Consider the following 25,317-nt stretch of genomic DNA (forward strand, 5'->3'; position numbering starts at 1 on the left):
CATTTATTAGTTATACATGTTGAAATTATACTATTCATATATTAAAATCTGCTAGCAGCAAATCACATGTATTTAATCATACTTGTTCTTATGCTAGGGTAACCAAACAGAATTCAGCTATGACCTCAGTGATGGTGGCTACTTACTAAGTGAGTATTTCCAACGAAATGTTGAAAAATGGAAAATCCAGTTAGGACTTGTACAGTCTTTGGCAATCTGGTCTTCATCTTGAATGGCAATAGTAGACAGTATGATCTAGAACAGGGGTTCTGAAAGTGATTCACGGACCACTAGTGGTCCGGAAGTTCCATCCAGGTGGTCCATGGGAAGTCAAGAATATATAGATTTATTTTTCTGATGATGAAAATGATTTGTTTTGATGAGGGCTGTCTTATTGAGCAGGCTTCTGGCTAAGGGACTATGATTTCATAATATGACACTGCTGCAGTCTACTGCTTTTTCTCTAGAGCTTTACCTGTTAAAGGTGACTTTCTCAGTACCTGGCCTAGGGCTTGTGATATTTATAATACAGTGTTGGTTTTAACGATGGTGCCAGCACTGAAGAAGAAAAAATGTTGTTTTATATTTCTTCATATTTAATCCAGAAATGAAACTTCTTTTCTAAATTGATATGTCTCTAATGTGGACCCCCCCAAAAAAATATATTAAGGGATCTGTCACAACCTCCAGCAATTTCAAGTAGTCAAAGGGACAGGATAGTTTGAGAACCACTGATTTGGTTGATGATCAGTAGGAATATTATTGTATTTATTTATTTGTTTGTTTCATTTATATATCACCCCATAGCCAAAGTTCTCTGGGCGGTTTCCAAAAGTTAAAAACAGTAAACAGAGTCATGAGTTCAAAAAGCATTCTCTGCTGTGGTCTCGTTATACTATAAATCATTGTTTTTCAGCATCAGTTTCTTTTCTGTATAATGGGAATATAGGCCAGTATCCAAGGCTGACAATCTGCCAGCTCTAAAATGTTGCAGTCATAGGAACAACTGCTAGCACAAAGAGAAAGTAGTACTTGGTAGCACTACTCGAGAAACTACCCAAAACTACTGCTTCTGGAATTGGACAAGACAGCAGAGCCCCCTTCTGCAACATTTGCTGCCTAGTTCCATTCTGGAAGTGGTAGCTTTGGATAATTGCCTATAGTGCTAGCGGTTATTCCCACTAGCACAGCGGAAGTATTGGATACCACCCATTGTGACTTACCTCACAGGATTATTGCTAGAGATAAGTAAGGCAGCAGAGGGAGGGTGGATACCATTTGATGATGCTGATTTCTTAACTTCCATTTATTTATTTATTTTGTTTTATTTTATTTTTTGCTGCCACAGATGGATGTGAAGCTCTCGGCTTCACCATTCCCTACCTCAGAATGTTACAGAACAATGCTATGTCATGACATATTTTTATTTCAAGGGGCATGGGGTGGGGGTGGCTACTGCAAGGAGCTGGAAAAGATATTCCATATGTGGGGTAGTGCAACAGCTGAAAAGACCTTTTCATCAGTCACCACTCACTTTTCTTTAGAAGGCAGGGGCAGGCCTGTCTCTTGGTGACCTAGGCAAGGTGGCATTTTGGTGCTCTAGTGAACATGCTGCCACCACCGCCCCTTGTCTTCTCTTCCCATCCTCCGGCTGTGTCTCTCTTCTCCCTGCCACCCCCCTCGCTCCGACTTTCTCTTCTTCAGCTGCCGCCATCCTCCTCCTATTCTTTACTCTCCCTACTGTCTGCCTCCCACTGTATACCGAGCTTCAAATGGGCCTTCCGTAAAGTGAGCCATTCTGGGTGAGGTGGCTTTGGCTATGAAGATCGCCTATGCTGCCATGGCACAGGCAGTCTTCATAATCACCTTGCCAACGTGCCTTGCTATAAGGAAGGACCCATTGAAATAAGGCATTTGGGCTTTGCTGGCCCTCCAGAGATCCCACCCCATCAGTCTTCCATGCTGTCCTGTTTGTGCCCCCTCACCCAAGGAGACAGCCCTGGATAGGAGAACTTAAAGAAAAGTCTTGGGTGACAAATGTAGCAGTCAGGCAAGCTCAGGTGGGAGAAAGCAGGTGAACAACGGTACTGCAAATGTTCTTACCTTTTCTCCTTAAATGCAATTAGCAACCACTGTTGGGATAATTTTCCTGATTTTGATGCGGATAATAATTAAATGATTTTCCATTTTAGACCCAGAGGGAGGTATTTCTTCAGCAGGGTTACATTACTTGGCTTCTGTAAGGAAAAGGACAGCTGATCTTCAAGATGCTAGCACAAATACAGATACTGGTAATATATCTGCATGAAATTGTTGTGCTGTTTTTTTAAGCTTTTGAAACAACTTTTTCCCAGTGAAGATAACTTATATAGAATATCTCCTAAGAGCACAATTCTGTCTATGTCTACTCAGAAATGAGTTCAGTTGGACTGACTTCTGAAGAATTTGTCAGCCTAGAAGTTGTAGAAGAAATGGCAATAAGAATATTTTGCTATATGAAAAATTGCATTTGAAATCTGTTCTATTCAGGCCAGATTCACAAACCTTTTCCCTTTAATAAGTTAATAGAATATTTTGTCCTTCTGTTGATTTATCTTTATTTATTTATTTATTTCTGATTCTTCCCCCCCCCCCCCCCTTATCATTCAAGTTCTTAAATCACATCAAGATATACAAACTGTCTCAGAAGAAGTAGATTATGAATCTGGTAAAAATCAACCAATCACCTCTGCTTCTGCATCTGTAACAGGTGTGCTTTCTTTCTGATTAACTGTACATATTGTGTTTTGAAAATGTGTACACACTCGATTGGATCCAGAGCTCTGTGAGCAGAATTCAGCTCAGGGAACCGTCCACTCCACAGAAGGAAGAAATGGATTTTCTTGGTTCTACCTTCCCCCTCTAGCCCCCTGCATCCCCTCTCCCAAAATATCTTGGGAGGCCTGTAGGGATCACCAGAATCACATTGGAGGTGCTGAATGGGGAATCACTGAAAATTGCCTGCCCTATCCTCCCTCCTCCATGAGCAGATGTTATTGCTGAACTGCCAGGATTTCTGAAAATACAAGGATACCTTCTGTTCCTGGAAGGGACTGCTCTGGATCCAAGCTTTATATCTTTACATTTGATCTTTAAATTATCTTTAATTTGTCTTCGTCTTTAAATCATTTAGTTATTCTCTTAAGGCCAAATATTTGATCTTTTCCCCCAGGAATAACTCTCTTTTAAAATGTAGTAGAATGTTGATCCATCTTGTTCTTCTGTTTATCAATCTCGGTTTTATTTTATTTTTCTTATCTAGTTCTTAAATCACATCCAGATATGCAAAATATCACAGATGAAATAGATTCAGAACATAGTAAAATCCGACCAATCACCTCTGCTTCTGCATCTGTAACAGGTGTGTCTGAATTTTAAGCTTGCATTTTAAAAGAATAATATTGATTTAACTTGGAGTGTGTTCTGCCGTAAATGTAATAAAGGCTGCACTTGTAGAATGCAGCGTGCCATCAAAGTGATTAGTTACCCCTCAAATAGTAGTACGTTATATAAAAGTCTTTCTGTAAATATAGTGTAATACATTTTGTGTAGCTAATTTAGTGATTCTTATGTATTCACAAGGGTCTTCATGTGCACCACATGTGCAAGATGTTGCTTGTTCTTTTCTACAGGATCCTACAGTTTAGGAATCTCCATGGCCATTTCTACACCGGCCTTTTTTCCTGGGATCGTCTTGGAATCATCCCTGTGCATGCAAATGACACACAGGGGATCCTGGGAGCAGGCAGGGATGACCCCTCCATTTTCCTGGGATAATCCTTAAGTGTAGAAAGGGCCCATATCTGCACAAAGGCTTTCTAACCAAAGAAAATAGGAAGCCCTAACTTCTGCAGAGCTGTACATGTACGCTGGAGCCTTTATTTATTTATTTATTTATTTATTACATTCATAGCCTGCCTTTTTTCCTCCCTAAGGAACCAAAGGCTTTGTACATAATCCTCTTCCTCTCCATTTTATCTTCACAGCAACAACCCTGTAAGGTAGGTTGAGCTGAGAGTCTATGACTGGCCCAAAGTCACCCAATGGGGACTAGAACCTGGATCTCCCAACTCCCAGTCCAACACTGCACCACACTGGCTCTCTGAAGCTTTAGATCAGAGGTGGGCAACTTTGAGAGGACTGGGGGCGGTCATTCTTTTTTAAAAAAAACCATCCGTGCGTAAAAATAATAATAAATGTTAAAAATGGCCTCTGTAGCGGCTATAGCTGGGGTTGTTTATATGCACCGAAAGCCCTGCGGTGGCTGCATGGTGGCGCTGTGTTGATTATATGACACAGCAGCCCCCTCACAGCCATCATGGCCCTTACCTGTGAAGCTGCAAAGCAAAAATTATTATTATTATTATTATTATTATTAATATTATTATTATTATTATTTAAAAAGTCGGGCTTACCCCAACTTTTTTTTCCAGAGCAGGGCGAATATGTCACATCTACCATCTATCCTTGCTCCAGAGTCACAGTAGAGGCACAGCCAGGTGGATGGTAAGCCCTGATTGGTCGCCATCTGCCCAGGCAGAAGGCAGGGGGTGGGCCCATCTGCCAGAAACCCCATGCTTTGCTGCGTCGGGATTAGCTGCCGCCAACCTGACACAGCAAAAGTATGGGGTTTTGCTTATCATGGTGACAACCCACTACTGTTATTGGCAGCCCCATGGTCAACATTAGATAATTTTGACCCCTGTGGTGCTCTGTAGTTGCTACAGCTGCCATTTTTAAAAAACAAATTTCAATAAATTGGGGAAAGCTCATGTTGCCCATCCCTGCTTTAGATCTTGAGGAAAACGTCTTAATTGCATTTTCAACATTTCTGTATTCTTACCAGTGCTATTCTTGCTGTTTCTAAATAGGCTTTCTAGCATTCCAGGATATTTACTGCCCATGGTGATTTTGACCATTTCCTTCTCTTCTCACAGAACATTTGCCTTCATGTGTTCCTCAGACTTTGCCACCAGATCTGTACTTGAACCTCAGATTCCCTACTGAAGTAGCAGAGAAGCCTTTGCCACCCTCATTATCTGATATTTCATCTGACTTGGTCAGTAATGAGAAATATTTGCTGTTAATGCAACAGTTAGAATATGTGTCTGTCTGTCTCGTTAACAGGGAAAGAGGTTCAATTCTATGATGATGTATTTGAAAAATCCTGAATATTTGAATGTTGCTTCCTACCCATAATAAAGTGCTTTTTAATTTGGTTTAGAATGGAAGGAAATACATCAATGTGATTGATATAGAAAATGGTGATCTTCTGAGAAATTTGCCTGATATATATGAGTCTGGTCCAAAACACATTGCCACGCAGCCTGTGAAGACTGAATTTCCAACTTCTGCAGAACTGCATCACATGGCAGCATCTGTTGCTAATGCAATTCCACCAGAAGAATTCAAGAGTGACGGTGAATATCTCTAATAGTTGTAGTTGCATTTAAAATGTATCCCTTTTAATAGCATTTAACTACATTCTCCCCGTCCAGCCTCTTCGTTTTTAACAGAAACCTGTATATTTCATTATTGTATGTCGCTTTATAGACTTTTCAGAAGCTCAAAACAGCAGCATGGGTCAATCATTCCTTTGCATTTTTTTCTTTTTTAATTTAATGCAGATATTCTTCAAACCGAATCACTGCGAGTGCCATCAGAGATTGTAGAGACAGAAATTGCTGGTGATCATCTACCCTCGAGCTTCCTGCACGAGGATTTCAGCACTAATTCCTCCACAGAATTGTTAGCCAGAAAAATTAGCAGACAGCAGTTTTGTTCCAAACTACAGGAAATGGATAGACAGCTATTGACCCTCCAGAACGTGGCAGAAAGAATGGAAAAAGAATTTAGCAATACTAAATTGGTATATTTAACCTTTATGTACTTTTCTCTATTCAGAGCTTCCTTTTCTCACCTGTGACAAATAGAATGAAAGTTTACATGATTTAATAATATATGTACTTTCAAGTGGAACTCTTTCTTTTAAAAGGTGATTAGAAAAAAAGAAATGCATTTGACAATTATTACAATGTAATATATAAAATACAGCATTATTATGGCTTATCACTTACATTGCAAGGGTACTAAAATAAAATAACATCTGGAACTTGCAGTGTACCCAGTGTTGAAAGCATAGACCCAAAGTAAATATCTGGATGTCCTTGTGCTTTATCCACAACTTAAAAAACCTTGTGCAATATCCACAACTCATATCCCCAGGAGATGTGAGCAAAACTCAGTACTGGAAGGTTAATTTCTATTTACCTGATTGCTCAGGTTAATATGAGTTTTCACTATATTTAGTGTCTTTTGAACCCCAATGCCTTAGATGTGTAGTGTTTCTTTTCTGTATTGGTGTGGCAAGGTCTCCAGGCTAGGTTTTATGCCTCCTAGTAGCAGAAGGCACAGAGATCAAATTACTTAATTTTTAGTACTTTTGCCTCCCCAGAGGAATTCCCTCCCAATTCTTTCCCAATAGCTTCAGCTATTGGGTGGTATAAAAATGTAATAAAATAAATAAATAAATATTCCCCTGCCAAGCTCAGAAACCAGATACAATTTTCTCTTTCACCTAGAGAAAAAACACACCTTTTTAATCTGTTTTTCCTTGTTTTCTTTTTCCTCTTACTTTATGGCCCTTCACTCGTCTCTGAATCTTTTTCTTATATTAAACACACGCACGCACACACACCTCAAAACCTTATATTTCCCCCCCCCCACTTCTGCTTTCCCTTCTCTTCTCTGTTTTCAGTTCCATGGCTCCATCAGAAAAGCATCTAGGAGTGAAGCCTGCAAACAAAGGATCAAAATATGTGCCCAGGGGACTGTTTAAATGTTCTGGAAGCCCCGAGGTGGCTCCACGGTGGTGCTGCATTGATTATAAGACTCAGCAGCCACCCCCAAGCCAGAGAAACCCTGATTTTTAAAAGTCAGGGACTTACCCCGACTTTTCAGGATGGAGCAAGGTGAACACAGCCCTTTTCCAATCTAGCCTTGCTCCATCCTCCATGCAGAGGTGTGACTGGGCAGATGGCGACTCCGGATTGGTTGCCATCCGCCCAGGCAGAGGGCGGGCCTGGCTGCCGGAAACCCTGTGCTTTTGCTGCAGCATCGGGATTAGTCACTGCCGTCCCGAAGAAGCAAACGCGCAGGGTTTTGCTTATCATGGCAATCTGCTGCTGTATAGGCAGCCCCCAAGAAAGAAAATTCAAAGAATAGCAAGCCTTAAGGAACTCCTAGCTTCCCTAGTAACTCCAACCCTACATATTGGACTTAAACAAAACACATTAACATGTTAGCCCTGCTATCAATACTTTCAAAACCATCTTAATAAGCCCTCGAACAGTTCACAGAAAGGCAGGGATCGTATGTCAAGAGCGCATTAGACTTAGTACCCTCTAGCTCTACATGTAGTTCTTCCCTGCATTTTGCCCATGTCAGCACTCTCCTCCCTCTTCAATTTCAGAGATGTTTGAATTCATCAATTCTAAGCTCCTTTGTTCTTAATTCTTTTATTCTTAATCCTTCACTCCTTGGTCTTTTTCACTTTACTCTGTTTCCGTTTTCAGCCTGCTTAAAAAAATAAATACAACCTGTTCCCTGCCTTATATCTTCCTTTGCTTCCCTTCTCCTCCATGCCCTCTGTTTGGCATAGCCCTGATGAGGAAGCTGTGCAAGACTGCCGAGGCTGCAAACCAAAAAGCTGTTGAGCGTGTCTGAGTGGTTCAGAACAAGCAGCGATCTTTGCGGACTGCTCCCAATACCAGCCCACTCACAGTGCTTCTATCCACCACCGCCATACTTACTCCTTCAGAATTCCCTTGGGAGGCTGCAAATCCAGGCCTTGACCACTATCAAGGCCTGCCAGAACCTACCTATGCTGGCCACAGCTGCCATCGGAGTGCCTGAGGCAGCAATTCAGCGCGAGGCCAGTCCTGTAGTTCCTCAGGTTCTGTTGTTCAGTCAACCCATGCCAGCCACAGCTGCCATAAGGGACATCTCTAAGGGTCAGGAGGGGCTTCCTCCAGGTAGACAGAAGTATCAACAATTAGCTTACTTAAACTAGTCGGAGGAGGAAAGTCCATCCTGGAAACCACTCCTCTGCAAGGAACTATTTGTGCTCTTGTACAATGGTTGCACACACCAGCAAAAAGCAGCAACAGGTTAATTTTATGTGGAGGAATATACTTTTTGTGTTACTGTGGCTGTTTCTGATAGCATGTATATGCTTGATTAGTATAAGATCTGTAGGGAAATGCACAGATTTTGCTGTATTAGGAGCATCTGAGTTATTCATTTAAAAGCATTAGATTTAATCATTAAAATGGGGGGGGTGTCTCTTGGAGGAAAGCCCCCAATGCTCTTAAAGGCAATCACTTCATGCATATATTCATTACATATTTGTTGTTGTTGCTGTAAATGGCTCTTTAAATACCAGCGTTAAAACTGATCTTCCTTTTTTCAGGTAGAAAATGTAGGTGTGATAGCTGATCCAGGAGAGGATAACGTTTCATTCCTTGCACCAGGCGTTAAGGTTTCCAAAGAAGGTGGGTCTTTGGGGACCCCCTGATACAACTATGGGAAGTGGAGCATAATAGTCACCGGCATGAGAGGAAGGGAAATGGGCTAGGGGTGAGAATGGGCCGGTTAGCACAGCACGGCCAACTCATTGTGGGTTTGCATGTTGACCCCCAGCAGCTAATATGGCCATTCTTCTTGGGGATGAACACCTGTTTGCATTGTATTTTTTCCTCAGTGAACTTATGTTCATTTGGCTTCCATTATTCTTCTGTTGAAAACAGAACGTTATTCAACACGTGTGATTGTAGAGAATTTTACAGGGGAGGAAGAAAGCTTAGAAATGGAACCTCGAACCAGTTACACTGCTTTGCAGACATCCTCGATTTCTCCTTCAGCATCCTCAGCTGATCTTCTCAGGGTTAAAAAGACATCTTCCGGTACCATTCGCTCCTTTTTCTTGCATTTGACTTTGATTCTGCGATTGTGCTGTTTGTTGTTTCTAGTAAGCATTGTTTGCTATACTGCATGTTAGCCATGTTTTTCTAAGAGCCAGTTTAAAACACTGAACTTCAACTTGGCTGTGATAATTCTGATTCCGTAGCACTCCTAAGTTTAAAATTCCATGTACTCGTAGTTGAGAAAAGTCACACTAGAATGAACCTATGTGGTATATTGGACCAAGTGATGAGCTTGTAGTAGAGACACCTAAGTTGAAACCTCCACTTAACCCCCTTGAACTCCGTTGAGGTAGTGTGAAATATAAATGTAATATAATAAAATTAGTACCAAATTTGCAGTTTTTTCATGCAGCTAGTCCTATTGAACCTAATGGTACACAGCTTCACAATTTTAATCAATTCCAATGAGCACCCACAAAATCCTTAATTTCCAGTGTTAGTCTAACTTAAATCCTATTCCTTTCAATGGGTCTACTCTAAGAAGGATTAACATTTTATATAACCCTATGTTTACTTAGAGCTGTTTTAACTATGCCAGTTAAATCTGTTGATTTGTCATTAAGATACCAGTTTCCCCTGGTAGCATTCTGGCACTTAATTACAGGCCTGATTCCCTTAGGCTGGCTCATTAAGGTCTCCTGTGCTAGCCCAGAATGACAAATTGTTCTTTCCTATTCTGCTACCTGTGCTCTGCAATCTATGTGCACTGGACTGGATTCAGAATATCTCTTCCAGAAGAGGAAGGGACCTTTGGTCATGGAAAGTCTCTCTGCCTGATTTTGGGGGATTCTTCCCCTTCCCCCCACCCCAGCCACAGCTCACCCCGTTCAGCAGGGTCTTCTGATGCTCTGTGTAGAATTTTCAGTGGGGTTAGAGGGCCTTCCATGGGAAGAAGGGGGTGGGGAAATCCAGAAGCCCTGCTGCTCACACGTAAATCTAGTTCCAACTCTCTGAGGACTTTCAAACAGGAGGAAATTCTGTTTCCCTACCGTCACTCTGCTTCCTGCTTCTCTTCCGCATTTGAAACGAGCTGAAATTATACAGAGAAGAGAGCAGTGACCACGTGGCCCATACAGTGCAATAGGGCAATGCCCTCTAGTGGGTGGGTTATAGTACAACTTCGCCTGTCTGGACAAATCCTGACATATTTCAGAAAAGTCAGGTTTTCTGAGGCTTATTTTTTAACTTTAAACCCGGGAAATGGAGGCTCGCAGCGTCGTCGAAATGACCCCTGAATATCCCTGAACTCTATAAATCGCTCATTTAAAAAAGCCCTCTGTCTTTAGAAAATTAAATAAAATGGCCAGAATAATTCATCAATTTCCCCTCCGTAATCCTACACACAAGGCACCCTAACCCTATCTCATCTCATTACATTGCCACACAAAGGTTTGGTGTGACATTGTTGCACATAAGTTGGCATTTGTACTCTTGACATTGGATGGTTGAAGCCTTGCACTAGCACATAACAGGAGTGTCTGTTAGTACACATTCTGTTGCCATCACGAAAATCAGTAGAATTAGTCCATTTGCCCTCAAAGGACAGATGGTGATCTTTTCACTTCTGTGGGATGCTATTTAATATAAAAGTACTAGCAGCCCTTACACCATTTATTTCAGAAAATGATCATATAAGAAAATAAGTAATAATACATTTGAATGAGTATTTTTGCCATTGTTCTAACTAACTAAAGCTAACAGTTTGTCTCGAGTAATGTAACGCTGTCTAATTAGTAACTACTTTTGAAAGCCCTAATGCAGCCTTCCCAACCTGGTGCCCTCCACATGTTTTTGATTTCAACTCCCATCAGCCCCAGCTAGCATGGCCAATGGTTCGGAATGCTAGGATTTGTAGTCCAAAACATCTGGAGGGCACCAGATTGGGGAAAGTTGGCATAATGGGTCCTCATATTGGTCATAGCTTAATATTATGCATATATTTCCTACAATGTCTAGTGATAAACTATTTCTTTTGTAGATATTAATTTTGGAATAGAAGAACTGGATGAAAGGTATGTATAAGAAAACATTTCATTAAAATTGTACTGAAATTAGGAGAGTCAGATTGGTGAACTGGACATCATCACAAGATTTTATTGTTTATAGCCAGTGGCCATCCCAATACAAACACAAAGCACACAAGTATAAAATGGACATGCACGTACATCTTTTCCCCCTCTCTCATGCATGTGCACTGTGGCCATACACCCTCGTTCATACGGACGCACAACTTGCGCAATGCGCATCTCTAATGAGCAGTACGGGTCTAAGGGAGGCTTTAACCTGGGATGTGGTGAAGACTCAGTGGACTTATGCGCTATGCTTGAAGTAAGTAGGAAATATTACTGCTTAAAAATAAACACGAACTTTTTACAGAATTTTGTTCTCAAAAACACATGCAGGCACATTGATTATAGAGGAGAAAATTAGCTTCATTACTGTGCCTACCATATGGGTCAGTATAAAACTTCTAATAGGCCTATTTTAGAAGATGGGCAAATACAAAGATAGAGGGAATTGGTGTTTAGCAAATAAGGAAGGGAAGATGGCACTATGGGAATGGGAGAGTAGGGGATTGGGAGGCTAGATGTCCAAGAAGCTTGAATGCTGTTGAAAATGGTGGGCCACAGGAGTGGACATAGGTAGATTTAGGAGGAAAAGAGAAGAAATAGAGCCAAATAGGAGCAGCTATAATTGCCTGACTTCACTGCCAAAAAAAATCAGAAAAATGCTGTGGGCGCAGACTACCCTCAGTTTTCTCAGCTTAGTTTCATTATTACAAAAATAAGGTAACAGACTCACACCAATCTGACCTTGGTAGACAATGGACTGCGCCATATTGTTCATAGACACCCAAAAGAAAAAAATGTCTGGTGAGCAAGGATGGGGAGACTGAATTACAGGCTAAGCTGTTGTTGGGGACCCTTAATGCCTCCACAATTTGAGTTAACAATAGATTTAGATGGAGAGCCTTGCCAAAGGCGCTTCTCCCTAGTTTTCAGCTAAACTGATGCATTCAGTGCAAGACTTTTTGTTAGCTAGTTCCCAAAGCTCTTTGCTTCCTACGGAACCGCTTCCGCACTTTTGACTCAGAACTAACTATTCCCACATAGGTCGTGCCCAGCCCTAGCTGGCACCAGAACGGTTGTCTAGAGCTGGCAGGTTGTGCTGTGCTATACATGGATTCAGTGAGGTGCTTTACCAGAAAACAAAGCTTTCTCTCTGGGTATGTGGGTCTAAGGAATCTATCTGGGCTAAACAGGGAGGAGAGCAGCGGACTCTGGCCCTGAAAAGATGGGATAGATCACAGAGTAGAGTGAAGAATCGTGCTACGAAACAGACACGAGGAAAGATACTAAAAATCAATCAAACCCTGAGTTTATTCTCAGAGCTGAGAAGCACCAGCATGACAGGTGCCCCAAACTCCAAGACAGTTATTGGGTGTGTGTTTTAAAAAAGCACAAAGAGCTCAATGCTCAGATTGGCCAGTTCAAAGTTATCCCACATGGGTTGGTTGGCTGGATAGCAGCATGGCAATCAGGCAGGCATTTGCATGTTTCCCCCAGACATAGGGGGCAAACTTCTAATCATTGAGGAAGCATGTACATTGTATGGCACCTTTGCGGTGGTTCCAGATCCGTAACAGTGTTTTGGGCAGCTCCGAGGGCCTGCCTTCTTGGAAAAAGTGTATACTTAAACCAAGGGGTCAGGGTAATATCACAGTGCATTTGGAACTGCTTTGTAACAAGACACACACCTAGTTATGTATATATAAACGTATGTTCTTGACATTTACTATCCATAATATGAGTACATTCTCTCCTGCATTTACCAGCATATTTTTAAAATGATGCAGATGGTGTTTAGACTGTATGCCACATTTTACCTTTAAATATATTGCAAACAAAAAGGCTTCCAGAGCTACTATGGAGCACCAAAGGGGTCAAGCTGAAAAAAATATTTCCTCCCCATAGTTGCCCACCCTCGCTTTAAATCATGATGCCAGGGATTGATCCTGACTGGATCAATAAAACTCATGCTTTATATGCTTCTACATATAAAGCATGAGTTCTGCCATTGATTGGTGACCCCTCCCATACGTGTAAGCAGCTCAACTGTGCATACTCTGAGGGCCAGATATTTCCAGATCTTTTCTTTTAAAAAAGCAGCTGTGGAGTTCCCTGATCTGGATCAAGACCATGGGCAGAAGGGTGTTTTAAAACCTCCCCATTCACCCTCACATTGCTGTTTGATCCAGGAAGGAAGCTCCTAAAGCTGCTGATTGCAGCTTCATTTCTAGGGCAAATAGCAGCTGGGAGATTTTACTTGGGGAAAGGGGAGGGGGTTGAAAAATATTCCTCTGCCTACAGTTCTACTCCTTAGCGAGGAAGCAGAATTTGGGGCGGGGGGAGCTCCCAGCAGGTGCTATTTGGGGGGAATGTAAAAACACAGAAATGCAATCATGCATTTCGCATATTGTCTGGTTTCACCCTAGTTTGCCTTAGAAGTGGTTTTTCCTGTCTGTAGTAATGTAAGTGCTTTTTCTAGTTTTTCAGAAGACTGCCTGCAGATGACTGGCTTGAGTGGTGTTTCTGACATCATTACTGATCTTATAGTCAAGGGTGGCATTTCTGCTTCAGAACTGGGCCTCACGGAAACACAGGCTAAAAAAATCTCCAGGTAATGTTACATTTACGCCTTTACTGAGAGGAAAAAGTGCTTTTAGTCAGACAGTTCCTACTGCTACCAATCAAAAGATGTTGTGCAGCTATTTGGTCTTTTCCTCCTTAATGGGTGTTTTGTGGAAAGAAGAAAGACTGAAAAAGCAGTGGGAAAACATAGGAGAGTTACAAGTGGAAGATACTGCTGTCTGGACCTCCCTGTAAAATTTCATGAATGAAGCAGGGCATGATAAAAGTCTCATATGCAAGCTTCCTGAGTTATAAAGCCTTGTGATAACAGTTAACAAAGTTACATAGCAATAGTGAAAGAAGTTTAGTTATATATGGGTATATGCATTCATACTTGCTCCTGAATTTTATATAGTAAAACACCAATCCAGGGGGGTATCTACAAGGAGCTTTTACTCTGTTGCTACTCCACTGTCAAGATGATCGTAACAGATGATGCACACTCCTCTCCATAGCTAGCGCATCGTCTTTTTCCAAACTCATTTTGTGACAGATTTTCCTATCACTGTAGATTCAGTGCAGTTTGGGAATCCGCGGGACCTCAGTTGGTTTTGGCGTGGACTGGTGGAAGCAGCACTGATTGGCTGAAGGGAAAGTTGTGTGGGGAGAGCAGAGGGCCAATCATAGCTACCAGAAGTAACTCATTGACTGCAGGCCTGGGGAGGGGAGCCAGCCCTGCTTCTCTGAAACTGCGCTGTTGCTGCACTATTTTGGAGTTGTGCACTTATGGGAACCCCTTGAACCACAGGGAGAGAGAGGTGCGCAAGGACGGATGTTTGCATGCCTTCTCAGAAGTATCTCCTCCATTTCATTTTATGAGCACACGAGCGAGGGGTGTCGCCTGTTGATTCAAAGCTTTGCAGCTACAAAGAACCACAGTTGAGAGAGGATGGGCGCCTATTGATTCGAAGCTACCTGGGTGTGCAGAGGCAGCCTTTCACACCTACAGAGTTGAGCAAAAGAAAAAAAAACTTTCAGAGCTCCATCGTTAGTCGCTCTTTGCGGCACATTACGGCCCTGTAACTGATACGGCAAAGTTTCAGGGCAGGATATGCCCCATTTAATCCTGCCCTTGTATTGCGGTGGTTGTTGCTGTGACGTTGCAGGTTTTTTGGGGGGGATCAGCAAAAAAAAGCTGTACTGCGTAGACGGCCCCCAATTCTGTTGTGCCTAATAACTGGTCTCTTTGGATGCAGAGGCTCATCCCAAGTACATCAAAAGGCAGCAGTTCAATGTTGTAGCCGCATAATTTACACGCACAAGAAGCTGCTTCCACCTGTAGATTTCCATTGGCAGAACTGAGCAATTATAACTATACACATATACTACTAAAAATATAAGTGGTAGCAATAAGGCCTATATTAGCTTTTGTGTGTGTGTGTTTCTTTAGTCCTGTGACCATTACTGTTGTACTGCCATTTTGATTTGCTTTATTCTATTGTCCTTTAGTAATTTTGTACTAATGCTATAAATTCAGGACTAGCTTTCATTTTCAGTGTGACTGAATGTACTTATGGAATCTTTGTTGCACTTTGGGGAAAAACAGATACTAACATAGGATGTGGTGTACATGTTACTTTTACATGTTTTTCCTCCAATATCTATATTAATAATTGTATTATAAAAAGTAATGTGTCAGCGGCTCAGCTTTTATTTCACGTCTTGTTTCAGCCGTTCAAGTACAGTGAGTAGACATTCACGTAAAACAGAAAGGGATAAAAAAGAGTTACAAACCTGGATGAAAAGAAAGCGGAAGGAAAGATTAGCTGAATATCTGCAAACACTGGCTGAAAAAAGAGCAAAAGAACATAATCCATTTCATTTTAGAGAAAAAATGGTAAGCCTATTTGCACTATTGTGCACTGAGCCACAACAGCGTAACGCATTAATGTGATAAATAGAAATGTTGTCCCAATTTGTACATAATGGCAGAACCTGTGGGTTAATTAACGTACGATTTGCTTGGTCATATGCTATGCATGTGCCCCTGTCCTTTTATGTATGCAACTTTGGATCAGGCCAGTTGAAGGTTGCTTTATAACATCTGAACCTGGACACCATGGGTTAATTATGGATTAAACAATCCAAATAGCCTATATTTTGTTGTTAATTTAACTTTGGGTTGTTTAAGCCATTATTAATCTGTAGTATCTGGGTTTGGATGTCACAAGAGTTTCATATTCAAAATAGCAGTGGCACGCACCATGACAAATCGTGGGTAAATTATGGTGTGTCAGGCTGTGGGATCATGTTTGAGAAGAGATGAGGGTGGAATGGAAAAAGGTATGATTCTATAGCCAAATCTTTTAACCCATTGTTAAACCATTGCTATTCCACCTGCCCTGAGAGTCAGATCTTCAGAAGCAATACCAGTGCCATGGAGTTCCTTTCCCCATGGCACCTAGTCAAAGCTTGAGCTGGGCATTTTCCAGAATTAGTGCAAAGTCTTCTTATTTCTGCTGGAATTCAGAAATTGGACATACAGAGGCAATAGGTTATTTTAATTAGTAGACTCAAATGTAGCATATTTTATTTCCTGTTTTGAGCCTCATAGTTGGAAATGGATGAGGCAGATATTTGTGGTTGTTACTGAGCATAAAGAGAGGTGCAAGAAAACTTCACATAGGACCTACAAAAGGGACTAGTTGAACCTTCCCCAACCTGGTGTCCTCTAGATGTTTTGAACTTCAACTCCCATCAACCCCAGCCTGGATGGCCAGCAGTCAGGAATGCTGGGAGTTGAACACTTGGGGGGCACCAGTTTGGGAAGGCTGGACTACTTAGTGAGATGCAGAAGGGCTGCGTTTCAGAAACCCATTCAAAACAATCAGCCAGATCTGACCTATGTCTTTAATAGTATATCTAAAAATGATGTGGGAAACCTACTGTCTTATGACTGCAATTATTCGAAGCTTGGCTAATTTAGGGGGAAAGCAGCAGCATGTATGTGCAAGGTGATAAATACAGCCTTGGGTACACTAGAGTGCTTAGCCAGCAGTGACTATTGTGAAAAGACTGCTGTCTTACCAAGTCACCGTGCAGTTATTTAGGAGCAATTGACAAACATTTCTAGTGGGTTGTGCCTACAGTTCATTTTTTCTAGTTGGAAGTTCAGTTGTAGTACATGGTTGCTGGCTTGGAACATTTAAAGGCAACTAGTTGCAGAGCTTCTGCTTGTCCAGAACTTTACTCTTGTGCACAGTTAGGGCAAAACCCTAACTCAGAAAAAGTACTTGTGATAAGTGTGTAAGAAGAGTGATTAAGAGATGAAAGAGAAGACAATTCTAGTATCTCTTTGTATTTCTTGTGTAGCCACTTGGATTTTCAACACGGGATATTAAATTACATCAGAAAAAGAAAGATGAGAAAGATAAGTAAGTTTATTTTTAATTCCACTCTAGTTTTTTAACTTTCTATTGGCCTGGCTACCAATATTAACTGTCTGTTAGGTGTAAATTAATGACATTCTTTCATTTAGCTTTCCACTGTGGCCTGCCAACATAATATGATAATCGAATTAAGTCATTCTTCTGGGTGGGTAGTTGATATACGGCTTCATCTGACATTTCAACCCTGGTGACCTGCTGAAAAATAGGCTTAGTACAGAAAATGCCCACTCAGACAGGGGAAAAATTCAAAGAAGACATGTCAGTATTATGCCCAGGTCACGTGACCCTCAGAAGAAGACTCCTGCTTAACTCTGGTTGCCATAGGAATCAGGACGCTGAAGAAAAGCCAACTAAAAATAAATCTGGTAGAAGGCTTTGGTAAATTTCTGCCTGTCAAAGAAATTAGCATTCCAAACGCCCATGATAGGAAATAGGGGAGTTACTGGGAAATATTATGTAGAACAGTTTTAAAGTGATGAGAAAAAGGTACCTGGAAACATATTGAGTTGGATCCAGACTTAGAGTATACCCACTAAAGATCAATGGGACATAAGTTAGCAATAACTAACTTAAGTCTCATAGATTTAAATATGTCTATTTGAAGTATGACGAAGTCTGGATCTAACCCTTCATGCCGGGGAAGGATGCCACATTGAAAAAGTCTAATAGCTGTGAACTGTCTGCTCTGTTCAGCTGGGGAAATGGTAAGGCAAGCCAAGACAACTTAAGGCCCGTGGATTAGTTCAGTCCACTGTCTATTTGAGCCACTAGGGAATTCCAAATATCATTTTATTGGCTCCATTTCCCATCTTTTATGAAAACACCTGAGGCCTAGCCAAGGCATGCCGAATGAGGTACCTGGTGCATTAAGTGTGATGCAATAAAGCCATCCTGTCCACTTGTTTCTACTCCTTGTAATTGAAAGAGCATCACTGGTATTTCCAGAGAGGGCATCGGTGAATGTGCTGCGGACGGGTGGTGTTGGGAAGCCGGTATGTGAATAGGATGAGTGTTCTGTTCTTTTTTTGTTGTTTCTTTTTAATATTTTCAGCAAAGTTTCACATGTTTTGTTTTTAGTTAAATTTTTGACTTGTAGATTGACTAAAAAGAAATCCTTTCCAGGGGGCAGAAATATTAAATTACAAAGCTTTTTTTTTCCTGTTCTGTGTGTAAAATAGTCTACTTTTTTAATTGCTTCAAAGACAAGCTTAGGTTTCTTTTAGTAAGCTAGAGGAAATGAAAACAGATTCCTGCAATTTTGTAGTATATAATAGTTTAATAGGCATCTTGATTTCCCCCCTTAAGGGCCTTGTTATCTGAGCATTATAATCTTAGAGTCTCTGACGCCTGCGCCCTGATGCATGAGCTGTTGTCTGACACAGTGCAACTTTCTTCAAGTGAATATAATACGTTGTCTAAAACAAGATCACCGCATGATTTTAAGCAGTCACGTGTCTCTTCTATTGGAAGGTAAAGTATTTCAAAATGGCCGTTGCCTTTAATTTTCCTAGGTCAACAACACAATCATATGCATGTCTACTCAGAAGTCCCAGTGAGTTCAATAGGATTTATGTATAAGATTGCACCCCGAGAGGATTAGCTTTTGTTTACTGCAGCGTACTGTGAATCAGGGTGCGTGCCCTCGCAAAGCCAGTGTGACACACTGTTGTTATTACAGCATTGCTGTCATGCCCATCAGGTGCCTCCCTCAACTGTCACCTGACAGCAGCCATTCCATCAGGCAGTAGCAGGAGGAGATAGGAAGCAACTCTACAGAAAGCCCAGCTCCTCCTCGCCTGTACTGTTTCCATTCCAGCTGGTCATTATAAGAAAAAATGTACTAATAACTTTAAGAATTAGTACATGAGTTTTCTTTTTCCCCCTCCCCATCCCTATCCCTCTTGTGTTGTTCCTTTTAGAATATAAGCCTGTGAGCAAGAACTGTGTTTTATTGATTGCATGTAAGCCGCTGTGCCGGTCCTTGTGGGGGAAATCTAACACCCCCATCTAGGCAATAACACATCTCAAACACAATGGTATTATCATGTTACAAGGTTAGCCCCAGCATGGATACTTCTAGCATGGTTTTGAATATTATTTCTGAAATCATTATTGCAATGATATGGTATATTTTTCTTAGATGTTACCGTGGGAGTTACCAATCTGCAAGGAACAAGGCTGCTGCTGAAGTTGGCTTGGGTCGGGCAAAATCCTTTTCCAGTCTATCGTGTGACATGACTCAGAGGAAAGGTAAGATGTAAGGAAGGCATCCCAGCAATGGGTTAGCTCTCCGTATCGCCCAGGAAAATCAGGGATCGTGTGGCAGGGTTTTGTGAAGTCTGCTGGTTCTAGACTCCTCCTTCCCAGTTCGCCTCTGCTTTTCACCCAGGATAAAGCTTCTCTCCTACCTGCTGCAATTTTCCACAACTTGGTCCTCTTCAACTATTCGATTTATGCTACTTACGTCTTTAAACCATCATCAGACCACACTGAACTGTATTAGGGTTATATCATTCTGCTTTTTAGTTCCTCATTATGTAAAAAGTATAGTTAGTTTTGTTGTATTTTTCTGTTTAAGGCCGAATATGCCAAGCTCCTTATAGAAGAAAGGCATCAGAATCTTGTCAACGGCAATGGAAAGGCAGTAGAAGCCAGAAGCAGTGGCCAAGTAGTAGGCTTGACTTAAGAAGTCCAGGTTTGTAATTTTCTTCTGGATGCCTCTGTGTTTCTGCTGGATGCTGTGATTTCACTGCATCTTGGAGGAAACCTTTTTTTGTCTCATCATAAGCTAAAGAGTAAAAAAGACATAAATGAGTGAGATAATTAGCAAAGCCTGTAATAAGAGTCTTTACCTAAGCTTTTGGCTGCTTGGGTTCAGGCACTTTCCAGAGCTTGGTCAGACCAGCTCTGGCTGGGCAGCTTTTTTCCTCATCAGACATGGGGCCATCACTGAAGTTTGCCCACTGTTTAAGGAAGCTTTAAAAAACCGGTGTTGGGTGTACTTGGTTAGCTCAGTGCAAGTAATAATTGTGCTCCAAAACTTGGAGTAACAATAAACTTGCATTCAAAAGTATTTTCTGTGTATGTGCAGAACTTTATATTTATTTATTTATTTATTTATTACACTTATATACCGCTCCCATAGCCAGGGCTCTCTGGGCGGTTTACAGAAATTCTAAAATTTAGGTAAAAACAAGTATGTCTTCCATTCTGAATTGTAGAAGAACTTTTGAGGAAAATAATGATTATGTATTGCATTTGAGCAGGACATATTCGTGTTTGGTAATTATGGTTTTTGGCAACATGAAAATTAATCATTACTGCCAACATCAATAGCACTGAACACAGCATGGAGGGGGCTCTGTAAAAGCAGCAGTGAGGATAAAGCATTGGGCTGTGCTCCCTTGATCCTAGATTTGGGGGCGTTTGACTTTCTACAACTGTGAGAAGGCCTTAACCACAAATTGCTCCCTTCCAGCTTCTGATCAGGCAAGGCAATCTGTGAGTCAGAGAAGATTCCTAACCACTGACACGGAGACACAGGCCAATGAGGAGAGTGAAGATGATGCTGTGAGTGTTTGGAGTGTCCCTGATGAGATTCAGCAGATACTGTATGGCAGTTCTAATTTCCATTTCAAAAAGGTGAGGCTAGAAAACATCAGTGACCACTCTGCAGCCTTGGGATAGTCATTTTCTTCTAATCTCTTCCTGTGTTCAATTTTTCAAATGTAAACTATGACAAGCATATCAAAGTATATGTAACCCCAGTTGAGAAGAAATGGAGTCTGTTGCTCTCCCCCAGTGTGATGCAGTGGAAACTATCAAAGCAGACACCACAGTTCAAATTCCTGCTTAGCTATTAAACCACTCAGTGACCTTAGGATGATACTGAGGGGATGCCTTGATGGTGCTGTGTTGGCACCATGCTCCCCCTAAAGTTCACAGTTTCGCTCCTGCCAAGGTGGCACTGGGGAATCCCTACACCAGGAGGGAGCGCGGGGTTTCTGGTGATCATCCGGATACTGGAACTGCTCCCCAGCTTCCCCACACCCTGATCCTGGTTTCTGGCAACCAATCAGAGGTCGCCTTCAGCCAGGGAATGCCTCCACAGCAAAGCTGAAGTGAGGTTAGACAATGGAAGGGCCGCATTCGCCTTGCTCCAGCCAAAAAAGTCAGGGTAAGTTCCTGACTTTTTTGTATTTGCAGCTTTGCGGGAAAGTCCCGTGGTGGCTGCTGCACCGCATAAATGACACAGCGTTACCGCACAGCCATCACGGGGCTTTTAAAGTCTATAGACAGCCCCTGAGTTGGCTGAACCATGAAATACTCTGCATGTAGAAAGGCAAGGGGATTTTCCATTCAGTCAGAATGATGCTCTGATGAAGCATCGGCAATCACACAACGTACCCCTGTCTATTGATGTAAATCGCTAATCTTTCTAGATGATGATGTATTGCTATTGACAATGAAGTACTGGAAGACAAAGAAGGCTATGCTGATATGTTCCTGTTAGTTTATGCTTTTGATCAGGACCATATCCCCTAGCTAAGCTCCCCAACTGAACAAAAAAATAAATCTCTAGTGGTTATAATACTTTTGGGTACTGTGAAGCTGGCTCCACCCCCCAAATGGTTGTTGCAAGGCTAACCACTAGGCACCAGGGAGAGATGCAGGCTTTGGAAAAACTCCATGAACAACCAAGCTTGGTTAGATATCTAAAGAGGTAATAGCATCTCTTGAAGCAGCCTGGTGCTACCAATTGAACTAGGGTCATGGGGTCCACTCTTTCCAGATCTTTGAATGACCACACCAGCTGTAGAATCTTGTGTTGTCTCTCTCCTGAGCCAAATATCCTGTACTAAAGTGTGGCCAGAATTATTCCTGGGGGCTCCACGTGCTCTATTAAGTCCTGGAAGGAGTTGTCTTTGGCAACAAAGCCCTGATTCGGTAGGAGGACAATGTGTTCTGTACATCCCTCAGCCATTTACTGCTTTTAAATTATATATTGTTTTAACTTGCTCATGGTTTAATTTGTTTTTAACTGTGCATGTTTATTTTATACTGTATGCTTTTATCTGTACACCACTCTGAGATCTTAATGATGTAGGGCGGGATATAAATGTTTTAAATAAATAAATACTACCAGGGCCACAAGGATCTTAGTGAATGCTGGGTACTGATGTCACCCTGAATAGTAGTGCCCTGTACTGGAAATAAGGTGGTTTTAGGTGAACCAACTCCTGTAATTGAAGATACATCTCAGATGGACTGGATGCATGCCAAGAAATCCCATTTAGTGACAGTTGTTATGGATCTTGAGATGTTTATCCTGAAGTGCTCCCTTTAGAAAAAGCTGTTCAGCTACTTCCAAGTTCAAGGTAGCCCTCACATCTCCATTCTTTTGGGAACCAAGACAAAGCAAAACAAATGAAAATCATGGAACAGATTTGATGGCTTGAATCTCTAAGAGGAGTTTGCCCCCTGCCCACCAATATACTGAGTTGGATTGATGGGTCCTCATACCTTGGTAAGAACTGGACTTTGAGAGTCTCCATGGCATCTCGGAGAGAGTAAAGCTTGTTTATCAGGCAGTTAGTAAAACTGCTTCTGGGGTGGGGAGGGGGCATTGTCCCATTCTGCTTTTCACACCCTGCCAAAAACCCTTCGTGTTTTTGAAGGACTTTCGAGAAAACAGCTCTGAATTGCTCCCTCTGTTACTGTTGTAATGAGTAGCAAGCCTTTGTTAACAAGGGAGGGAAAGCCTTAACAGGTCCTCAGACACCTCCCCTCCCTCTCTGAGGCTATGAAAGAGCTTTCAATTTAGACAAGGAAGTAGAAAATGAGCAAGCCCAGGGGTATGGCCACACCTTTGCCCACTCCACTTGCCGTGCTTTTGCGCCCATAGTTTGGAGAAAGCACGGGTTATCATTACTCCAGCTATGCCCTTCTCAATTTGGTTGCCTGGGTAACAGCGTACAACTGTTCCAAGGCAACCACCATTGGGGCGCCTATTAGTATCACTTAGAAGGACTGGAATCATGATCTGAAACTAGAGATGTAAAATTTCCAGAAATTTTTAGGCCATTGGCGAAAACCGGTGGTTTTTTTCCCTTGGAAAATTTAAAGTCACTTTGTACTTTAAAAGTCAGCTTTCCCCAACCTGGTGAGTGCTATATATTTTGGACTCCAGCTCCCATCAGCCTCAGGAAGCATGGCCAGTGGTCAGGAATGCTGGGGACTATAGTCCAAAACTTCCAGATGGCACAAGGTTGGAGGGCTGCTTTGGGAACATAAAACAGCCTTTCTGTTCCTAACGTTATTTTATGTATAAGTTAGTTTGCTCATAAAATTATTTTTATATTTTAAAACTTATAATTTCTAATTCTTATCTGAATAGATTGAAAGGAGTCATTATGCTGGTAATCTTACGGAGAATTTTTTTGTTAAAAAAAAAAAATCCCCCATGGCTTTATTTTTTCTATAAACATGTTATTACATAGTTTTTAGAAATCATTTAGTGTGGTAACAATCTGTAAATACTTTGTCTTAAATTTTAAAAGAAAGTATTTCATAACCCAAAGCTGTTCATTTTTTTCCAATTTTTCAGAAAAAAACAAAAGTGGTCCTTGGAAAAAAAAACATGTTTTTCCTCATCCCCAGCCCTTCACGTCTCTATCTGGGACCCCTTTTATACATGTGCATGGGCCTTCCCCTGGATTTATTTATTTTGTGCTCACGATCCCAGAAGGAATAGCCTCTCAACCTCCTGAGCCATTAAGTGCCTTCAGCCAACGGAGAAGGTAGACATAACACACACACACACCCCAAGATCTGGTGAGATTGTTGGGGTAATCATTCATCCCAAATGTATTCAACATCTCCATCAACTGCTACATGCCAGGTTCTGTAAGGAAACCGCTGTCTAAAGGGCTAAGGGAATCAAAGCCTTCCCTCAAATCACACCTCTTTCATCTAGTGCTGAAATGGTGACCATCCCAGTGCTTGAAAAAGAGAGGCATTGCTTCCTGCTTGCTACGTGGAGGGGAGAGTCAGAAGCAGTGCTGGAGGCCTGGGAAACTGGTTCTTGTCATATTAATGTGCTACGAGGGGAAGTCTGGCCTAACCAACAGTTTGTGCTGCAGCGTAGGTGAAACACTGCAGTGGTTGGCCCATTCTCTGCCCTTTGCTAAGATGTGTCCGGGGGTGGGTGGGGGTGGAATAAAGGCCTAAATAGCCTGGGCTTTGAAGATCTCCAGATGAACCTTGCTTCAGTGCCACTAGGCATGGTTGGTCTTGAATGGCAAGGTAGACTCTCCCTACTATTACAAGAAAAGCTATTACAAGAGTAATAATCTTCAAAGCTTGGAAAGTCCTTTTGGAGCCACAAGGGAAAATATGGAAGAGCAGAGAAGGAGAAGGAAAGAACTGGATCCTTTCAGGTAGTGATCAAGCATATTAGACCTTGTTGGAGCATTTCCTCTGTTAAATGTTACTGTAGTTTGCTTTGTTTGAACCCACGTGGAACAAGTCCTTTAGGGATCTTAGGCTGGTGAAAGGCCTCCCTACCTCCTCTCTCATTTATACCTGTTTCTCTATAGGAGTCTTTACCTCAAGAAGACGGTTGCTCCGTTGCCAGCTTTAATAACTTTGACAGTGTGTCTGACAGTACCAGCAGCATCCTTAGCAAGCTTGATTGGAATGCAGTGGACGCCATGGTAGCAAATGTGGAAGGAAAATGAAGCCACAAGATTCTTGGCTGCTCTACGCTTTAAAAGGACATTGGCCTTAATATAATTTGGAGAAATAACAGGAGATGAGATTGCAAGGAAAAGTACAGCCAAGTTCACATCAAGGACTGGTCTTCATTCATACAATAAATTCCAAGGAATTTCTTAAAAAATCTTTTTCTCCTCAAATCAATAATCTGAGACCGGTATAGCAATGCCAAATTGTGGAGTTATGCAGAATGTTCAAAGTGAAATATGCTTAGGGTTCTTGGCACATACAGGTATTTAATAAATCTAGCAAACAAGACTAGGGACATTATTAATTTTTATTTCTGAAAACAATCAGTTTAAACAGGATTTAAGCAGACAGACTTGCAGAGCGTTTTAAGGGACTACAGATAACTTTTACCTAAGATCCTTAATTATGTTTTATATTTAAATAGTCGTATGCATTTAATAAAATGTGTTGTTGTTGTTTACTGTTTGA

The 25,317-nt window shown here is 41.6% G+C and overlaps 1 protein-coding gene across 1 annotated transcript in view; it reads left to right on the forward strand.

The window, feature by feature from the left end:
• CPLANE1 (ciliogenesis and planar polarity effector complex subunit 1) overlaps positions 1-25,317 on the forward strand; it is an 80,506-nt gene extending 55,189 nt beyond the window's left edge. The window contains exons 37-54 of the mRNA XM_063128142.1: positions 98-149; positions 2,193-2,291; positions 2,651-2,749; positions 3,302-3,400; positions 4,977-5,098; positions 5,264-5,459; positions 5,667-5,908; positions 8,510-8,591; positions 8,847-9,002; positions 11,002-11,035; positions 13,572-13,703; positions 15,386-15,551; positions 17,027-17,088; positions 18,409-18,573; positions 19,244-19,353; positions 19,682-19,798; positions 20,582-20,745; positions 24,702-25,317. Coding sequence (XP_062984212.1) covers positions 98-149; positions 2,193-2,291; positions 2,651-2,749; positions 3,302-3,400; positions 4,977-5,098; positions 5,264-5,459; positions 5,667-5,908; positions 8,510-8,591; positions 8,847-9,002; positions 11,002-11,035; positions 13,572-13,703; positions 15,386-15,551; positions 17,027-17,088; positions 18,409-18,573; positions 19,244-19,353; positions 19,682-19,798; positions 20,582-20,745; positions 24,702-24,842 — 2,238 coding nt within the window. The 3' untranslated portion in view covers positions 24,843-25,317. The remainder of the gene's footprint in view (positions 1-97; positions 150-2,192; positions 2,292-2,650; positions 2,750-3,301; positions 3,401-4,976; positions 5,099-5,263; positions 5,460-5,666; positions 5,909-8,509; positions 8,592-8,846; positions 9,003-11,001; positions 11,036-13,571; positions 13,704-15,385; positions 15,552-17,026; positions 17,089-18,408; positions 18,574-19,243; positions 19,354-19,681; positions 19,799-20,581; positions 20,746-24,701) is intronic.

The sequence above is a fragment of the Elgaria multicarinata genome, chromosome 6 (assembly GCF_023053635.1).
Source record: "Elgaria multicarinata webbii isolate HBS135686 ecotype San Diego chromosome 6, rElgMul1.1.pri, whole genome shotgun sequence".
Lineage (NCBI taxonomy): Eukaryota > Metazoa > Chordata > Lepidosauria > Squamata > Anguidae > Elgaria > Elgaria multicarinata.